At 39.5% G+C, this 8,355-nt stretch overlaps 1 protein-coding gene and 1 pseudogene across 1 annotated transcript; one reads left to right on the top strand and one right to left on the bottom strand.

Annotated features, from left to right (window-relative positions):
- Positions 1-3,078: 3,078 nt before the first annotated feature.
- LOC131534225 (uncharacterized) lies at positions 3,079-5,616 on the bottom strand (annotated as a pseudogene).
- On the top strand, positions 4,471-7,585 carry LOC131534217 (uncharacterized). The gene is made up of 5 exons (XM_058766957.1): positions 4,471-5,753; positions 6,290-6,966; positions 7,195-7,240; positions 7,335-7,406; positions 7,580-7,585. Exons 1-5 carry the CDS (start codon positions 5,721-5,723, stop codon positions 7,583-7,585), a joined length of 834 nt encoding a protein of 277 aa, XP_058622940.1. The 5' UTR covers positions 4,471-5,720.
- The last annotated feature ends 770 nt before the right edge of the window (positions 7,586-8,355 follow it).

The raw sequence follows: 8,355 nt of genomic DNA, 5'->3' as shown, positions 1-8,355 counted from the left end.
AATTTGGGTGAACTTTACAAGGAATGGACTGAGGCTGGGGTCAAGGCATCAAGAGCCACCACACACAGATGTGTCAAGGAATTTGGCTACAGTTGTCATATTCCTCTTGTTAAGCCACTCCTGAACCACAGACAACGTCAGAGGCGTCTTACCTGGGCTAAGGAGAAGAAGAAGTGGACTGTTGCCCAGTGGTCCAAAGTCCTCTTTTCAGATGAGAGCAAGTTTTGTATTTCATTTGGAAACCAAGGTCCTAGAGTCTGGAGGAAGGGTGGAGAAGCTCATAGCCCAAGTTGCTTGAAGTCCAGTGTTAAGTTTCCACAGTCTGTGATGATTTGGGGTGCAATGTCATCTTCTGGTGTTGGTCCGTTGTGTTTTTCGAAAACCAAAGTCACTGCACCCGTTTACCAATAAATCTTGGAGCACTTCATGCTTCCTTCTGCTGACCAGCTTTTTAAAGATGCTGATTTCATTTTCCAGCAGGATTTGGCACCTGCCCACACTGCCAAAAGCACCAAAAGTTGGATAAATGACGCATGGTTGTTGGTGTGCTTGACTGGCCAGCAAACTCACCAGACCTGAACCCCATAGAGAATCTATGGGCTATTGTCAAGAGGAAAATGAGAAACAAGAGAACAAAAAATGCAGATGAGCTGAAGGCCACTGTCAAAGAAACCTGGGCTTCCATACCACCTCAGCAGTGCCACAAACTGATCACCTCCATGCCACGCCGAATTGAAGCAGTAATTAAAGCAAAAGGAGCCCCTACCAAGTATTGAGTACATATACAGTAAATGAACATACTTTCCAGAAGGCCAACAATTCACTAAAAATGTTGTTTGTTTTTTTATTGGTCTTATAAAGCATCACCAGCAAGACCATGCTTGTAGACCAGCATCACCAGCAAGACCATGCTTGTAGACCAGCATCACCAGCAAGACCATGCTGTTTGACCAGCATCACCAGCAAGACCATGCTTGTAGACCAGCATCACCAGCAAGACCATGCTGGTTGACCAGCATCACCAGCAAGACCATGCTGGTTGACCAGCATCACCAGCAAGACCAGGCTGGTAGACCAGCATCACCAGCAAGACCATGCTGGTTGACCAGCATCACCAGCAAGACCATGCTTGTAGACCAGCATCACCAGCAAGACCATGCTGGTTGACCAGCATCACCAGCAAGACCATGCTTGTAGACCAGCATCACCAGCAAGACCATGCTGGTTGACCAGCATCCCAGGTAGCACCAAACCAGCATATACCAGCATAGAAAGCATAAACCAGCATTCAGTATAAATGTTCATGATTTCCGGTTTCAATATGTAAACACTCTCAGGGTGCAAAAACATTCAAGATACATAAAATCTGTCAAATCGCAAATTAAATTAAACAAACATCTTCAATATTTCATAACACAATTCATCCATATACTTCGTATACTAGGAACATTTACAATATTTAAAATGGTCCCTTACACACGGTCTTATAAAACATTATGCTACATAAAACTACAGTAAGCATCTACACATTTATCAGTTTAAAAAACCATATTGGGAGAGATTGCTGAAATATGATGAGAAAAAAATAACACGACTTCAAAAGAGGTGACAATAATGCCCAGTAGATGGATTCTGTGCAGTCACCTGTTATTTGTTGAATCTAGATATTATCACATTTAATACCATTAAAATTGATTCAATTATTACATTATTTCTGTAACATACTCAAAATTGAAGAAAAAACGTATATATTAAGATGTTTCATTGATCGTGTGTGTTTTCAAAAGCAATTAATGTAAAATGTTTCTGTTGTTGTGCTTAATATATAATGATACAATGATGTCTCATATTTAGCCAATAAGGACATTCTCCCTGTTTGAGAGACAGACCGCCATCGACCAATCAGGGTTCCTCATTGTTGTTTATACATGCAAACAAGGGTCGTTTGGGTTTAAAAGAGACTCAATACAACAAATTCATTTGGGAATTATTTTTATTTCATAATGTGAAGTACAGTTAAAAGGTTTCCTTCGTTTTATTGTGATTGCCTTATCTTTCTTTACGTTGATTGCGTGTAATAAATCATTTTTATTACTCTAAGATAAACGTTCTGGGATGTATTAAGGTTTTACAGGCTAACTGTACATTTCGGAGGCACCGGCTTAGACATTTCTACTGCTTTTGAGTTATTTAGTAATAGAAACCATAGGTGAATTTCCAGCCTAATTCTCAATCTATCAGCTGCGGGACATCAGGCTCCTGCGCGCCAACTGAATAAACAAATACCAACAGGAGGGGCTATTTTCCATCGAAAAAGGCATTTACATTGCTTCATAAAATTGAGGTTAAATCTTTGGAGACACATGGATGACTTTAATGATATCTTTACAACCATTCTTGGCTTTGAAAGCTGTAGTTTACATTGAACTAACCCTTTAAAATCTTCATGAAATTTTTTTTTTATTATTATTATTTATCAGTGCAGCCCATTATTGAAGTTGAAACTAGTTCAGTTATGTCCATATATTTTAGTACATGTGATTAATGGTGGCATGCGTTTTATCTTTCAGTACTGGGAGAGATTTGGTTTGTGCTGTCACAGAGTTCAAGGCGCCTTCAGTGTTCAGTCTAGAGATGCTTATAAATTCCTGGAGATCAATCCGTCTTCGCTCTCTGAGGAGGAGAGGAAAAAGCAGTATGTGTCTATCACGGAGAAGCTGAAGAAAATCAATCCAGATCCGCCAGCACTGTGTGACACCCAGGAATGATGCTTCCTGAATGCTGCTTACACAAATCAATGCATACAGCTTCTCTTGTCATTTTCATAATGCTTTGTAATCTTTACAATTGCTCTTGAACATGTTCAATTACAGTTCTCCATATACATGTTCTTTAAGTTGATGTTAGCCATAAACTGATCTAAATAATATTCCTATCTCTTTCAAAATCGCTTTGCATTTTTATTATGCTACATACAGATCTTGTGGTCTGGTCACATGATTAATGTCTATGTCACACAATAAAGAAAAAAGACATGAAACACTTCATTGTAGCCAAATCCTTAAAAAAGCCATTTCTAATGCTTCGGTGTACAATAGTTCTGCTTCCATCCATAAATCATGTTAATAGCGGAGACAAAATATTTTACATTTACATTTACATTTAGTCATTTAGCAGACGCTTTTATCCAAAGCGACTTACAATTGGGGAATACATCGAGCGATTAATCTTGAAGAGGCAATCAGACATACGAAGTGCTTGCAACACCAAGTCTCAGACATTGTTCAAATAAATACAAACTACCAAAGGAAGGAATAAGTAAAGATAATTTTTTTTTTTTTTTTTTTAAGTTTAGGATGAAGTCAAGTGCTGTCGAAAGAGATGAGTTTTCAGTTGTTGCTTGAAGATTGACAGGGATCCAGCATTCCGGATAGAGGTGGGAAGATCGTTCCACCAGCCAGGAATGGTGAATGAGAATGATCTAGAGAGTGATTTTGCGCCTCTCTGTGATGGTATCACGAGGCGCCGCTCACTAGCAGATCTCAGATTTCTGGAGGGATGTAGTTTGTTAATAGAGAGTGCAAGTAAACGGGTGCTGAGCCAGTGGTTGTTCTATATGCAAGCATCAGTGTCTTGAACTTGATGCGAGCCGTGATTGGTAGCCAGTGCAGGGAGATAAAGAGAGGTGTAACATGGGCTCTTTTGGGCTCGTTGAAGACCAGTCGTGCCGCTGCATTCTGAATCATTTGTAGAGGTTTGACTGTATTAGACGGAAGTCCAGCCAGAAGAGCATTGCAATAGTCCAGCCTAGAAATGACAAGGGCCTGGACAAGAAGTTGTGCAGCATGCTCTGTCAGAAAGGGCCTGATCTTTCTGATGTTATATAGTGCAAACCTGCAAGATCGAGCAGTTTTGTAATGTGGTCTTTGAAGGTCAGCTGATCATCAAAGATTACACCAAGATTTCTGACCGAAGTTGATGGGGTTATTGTTGATGAACCTAACTGGATCGTGAAGTCATGCTGTAGAGTCGGAGTGGCAGGGAGGACAAGAAGCTCAGTCTTTGCCAGGTTGAGCTGCAGGTGATGTTCTTTCATCCATGCCGAGATGTCCGCCAGGCAACCTGAGATCCTTGCAGTTACCGTTGGATCATCTGGTTGAAAAGAGAGGTAGAGCTGTGTGTCATCAGCGTAGCAATGGTATGAGAATCCATGTGCCTGTATGATGGGACCCAGTGATGTAGTGTATGTGGAGAAGAGGAGGGTCCAAGAACTGATCCCTGAGGAACCCCAGTGACCAGTGTATGTGCTTTGGATACCTCACCTCCCAGGCCACCCTGAAAGACCTACCAGTGAGATAGGATTCAAACCAGCGAAGTGGAATGCCAGAGATGCCCAGTGATGAGAGGGTGGACAGGAGTATCTGATGATTGACAGTGTCAAAAGCGGCAGATAGGTCCAGCAGAATGAGGACTGATGATTTGGAATGGGCTTTTGCAATTCGCAGGGCTTCAGTGACCGAGAGAAGCGCAGTCTCAGTTGAATGGCCCTCCTGAAACCTGACTGTTTAGCATCCAGTTTGTCGTTCTGTGAAAGAAACAGTGAGACTTGGTTGAAGACAACTCGTTCAAGTGTTTTCGCTATGAACGGAAGGAGAGAGACAGGTCTGTAGTTTTCTATAAGAGAAGTGTTTAATGTAGGTTTTTTGAGCAGTGGGGTTACCCGAGCCTGCTTGAACGCAATGGGGAAGTTACCTGTGAGTAGGGATGTGTTGATGATGTGTGTGAGTGCAGGTAAGAGTGTGGGTGAGATTGCTTGGAGAAGGTGTGAGGGGATTGGGTCAAGAGGACATGTTGTAGGATGGTTGGAGAGGAGAAGCTTGGATACTTCAGCTTCAGTGAGTGGACAGAAAGAAAAGATGGGAGTTTTAGCAGTGGATGTGGTAGGGTGAGGGTCCTGTGCGTGGAGGTGAAAACTGACCACTGATTATGTGCAAAATATATGTTGATACCTTCTCTAGAGCACAAAAGAAAATGAAAATGCAGAAGAAATTGTGGAATTATTTTTAAGTGTAATGCAATATAAACATAACCCTTGTCTAAACGAATTTACTGTATTTAGTGTTAATCATAAAGTTAAAGCCATTTTGTAATAAACCAAGAATTATTTGGAGATGCAAGGAAATGCAGTGAAAGTACATTTGAAGTACTGTATTACATACTGATTTAAAAAAAAAAAATGTATAGCCTGAATGCACTGTCTATGGAGCGAATTTTGTGCCAATATTCATCAAACAAATCCAGCGTTTTGCAAATAAACACGATCTGCTTTGCAAAGGAACACTCGGCTCGCAAACAAACAGAAAGCAATTTGCAAATACAAAAGTCAGTTTGAGCGCAAACCCAGTAGTGCTCACAAATAAAGGTAATGTGTTTTACCAATCTAAATAAATGGACCCCGCATCATATTTCACAAATAAATACAGTCCATCCTACAAATTGCATTTAACCCTTGAACAAATAACAAATGTAGTGCATACAAATGCATACCTGTCTGTTACGGTTGCGAGAGACACGCCCTCGTACGAGAGTCTCGACTTGATTTTCTCACAAATGCATTTTAGGCGGATTTTCTCACAAAAGCAGTGGCGCAACTTCCTCTTCCAAGACAGCAGATGGCGCTTTGGGTCAATTTACCTTAATCTCCTGGGGGAAGCCCTGAAATGAGTGAGCTGACAAAAATGAGCGGTGAACAGGTGAGTTTCTGTCTTACTGTATCTATAATTTACCTTTTTTGAGGTTAATTTTCAGATTTTTAGTTACATATGTAGACTGCAAGCCACATTAGCACTTCTCCACTATCTCTAGGTTATAGTCTATACTAATCAAGCTATGTCTAACCACAACCACGTTTAATTAATTATATTTATATATTTTGGTTCTATTCTTCATATTCATTGTTATATTACCAATAAAGCTGAATTCCAACAAACTATATAAATAAATGAGTTAATGAATTAATTAATGGATTAAGATCCTTTTAAAATTAGAGAAAAAAAGGGTTTCATATGCAGAGTGAAATTTATTCCTGAGTCCCCCCTTTTGTTTTATTTTCAGATTCTTAACCCGAAATAACACTCTTTCTAGTGCTCTACGGTCTTGTATTACAAATTGCATTTTATCTAAACTACTTACAAGTTTTCATTAATGTTTAGCAAATTGCAATTGCAATTGTTTTAGCAATGTTTTAATATTAATTTATCTTACCGTCTTTCTGTGTCTGTCCATTGAGCCCATCTCCCAGGTGGTTTCCACAATGCTGGAGAGACTTCAGTCTCGACTTATCCACGTTCTCAGTCGGCAGCCTCTGGACCTAGACTACTTACAGTTTATATGCACCCAGGAGATGGTGTTGTGTAGTGCATTTTCTGAACAGATTTCTCTACCTGAGAGTATTATGGATGGTCTCACACACCTGTACAGACTAGTTACCCAGCACAAATCAAATCAAGTCCTGGAAGTGTTCGTTGAAGTCAGTCACGGAGCAGCAGGACGTCCACGCTTTCAAGTGTCCCAAGATTACCTTGTGCATCTTCTTCATCAAGGTCTCAAAGTTTCCTGGATTGCCAGTCTTCTCGGAGTGTCTAGGCGGACAGTTTATAGAAGAATGGCAGAGTTAAACATAACTGTTAGAGGGCTATACAGTACTTTATCTGATTCAGAACTTGATAACCTCATTGCAGAAATAAAAGAAGACATGCCACATGCAGGTTATCGGCTTGTTAAGGGGACTTTGCAAGCCAGGGGTCATCGGGTGCAGTGGGAGAGAGTGAAGGCCTCAATGCATCGCGTTGACACCATTGGGATCCTGTCCCGTTTGAACATGTTAGGGTGTGTTGTGCGCCGGAAATACTCTGTCACTGGACCGAAAGCACTAGTACACGTCGATACAAACCACAAACTGATCCGGTGAGTGTATATATGTCTCTGTCTGTCTCTCTGTCTCTTATCTATCTATCTATCCATCTATCTATGTTAATTAAGTAGAATAAAAATATGCGTGTGTCTAATCTAAGCAATCTAGTCTATCTGTCTGTATCTATCAAGCAGTCTATTACAAACTTTTCATTGCAGGGTATGTTGTTGTCTAAAAGAAATGCTGAACTGTTTAATGAGAGCTGTCTATTGAATATCTAGGTACAATATAGTCATCTTTGGTGGCATCGATGGATTTTCTAGAAAGGTAGTAATAATAATATATTATAAAACATGTCAACACAAAGTCAGCTTAACCAAACCTTTTTCACTGATTTATATCCCGTTTATTTTTTCTATAGATCATGTACCTAGGTGCAGCAAATAACAACCTGTCATCTACAGCCTTGGCCTTCTTCCAGCAGTCCATTGAGGTATTTAAATAAACGATTAAGTAGTATTTGCAGCAACAGCTATGTATATAGTAAAATATATTTCAAAAGGAACATTTTTAAAATGCAGTTTAAATACAGAGGAAAACTCACATGTGTACTATGTTAGTGTGTCTGTGTAGTTTTTAAATTTTTATTAACCCTTCTGATTCTAGCTGTAAAAGTATTGAGCTGAAATTCCAACTGTTACATTCAGAAATTTAGAATTTTAGTTGGGTGTCTAAAAATCTCAGTTCACCCACAAATTATCATTTGGTCATTATTTACTCAACCTAATGTCATTCCAAACCTGTGTGACTTACGTTCGTCTGTAAACAATATTTTGCTAACAAAATGGTTTAAGTTCCCATTGAGTTCGATTGTATGGGCCAAAAAGACAATGGAAGTCAATGGGAGCTGACACTGACATTCTTAAATATATCTTCTTTTGTATTCCACCGAAGAAAGACCATCATGCAAGTATGAAATGACATGATGGTGAGTAAAAGATGACATAATTTCAATTTTAGGTGAAGTATCCTTATTATAAGGCTTTAAGACTTTTCTAATATGAAGCAACATAAAACAGGGTTTGACAATAAAAATGTTGTAAATGCTGCATTTATTCACTAATCATATATTTATTGCTTAGCATGATCACTGTTTATTAATTCTTCTATAGAGTAAGAGGTGACCATGGCGTTGAGAATGTCGACATAGCACGCCTGATGTTCAGTGTACGGGGCACAGGAAAGTCCAGCTTTATAGCTGGAAAGAGCGTCCACAATCAGAGGCAGGTTATTCCCTTTTTGTGTTGCATTAGTTGTTCGTAGGATTTTGTTTGTCTGTAGGACACATTTGGTTCAAAGGTCCATTGCTTTTAGATGGGAAATTTATTACGTTTCTTGGCATTAGATTAGTGTTAAAACACAGAATTAATCATTCTAATGAG

This window comes from Onychostoma macrolepis, chromosome 03 (assembly GCF_012432095.1).
Source record: "Onychostoma macrolepis isolate SWU-2019 chromosome 03, ASM1243209v1, whole genome shotgun sequence".
Taxonomy (NCBI): Eukaryota; Metazoa; Chordata; class Actinopteri; order Cypriniformes; family Cyprinidae; genus Onychostoma; species Onychostoma macrolepis.
Note: the sequence above shows the minus strand (reverse complement) of the source record. Positions and strands in the feature narration are given on the sequence as shown.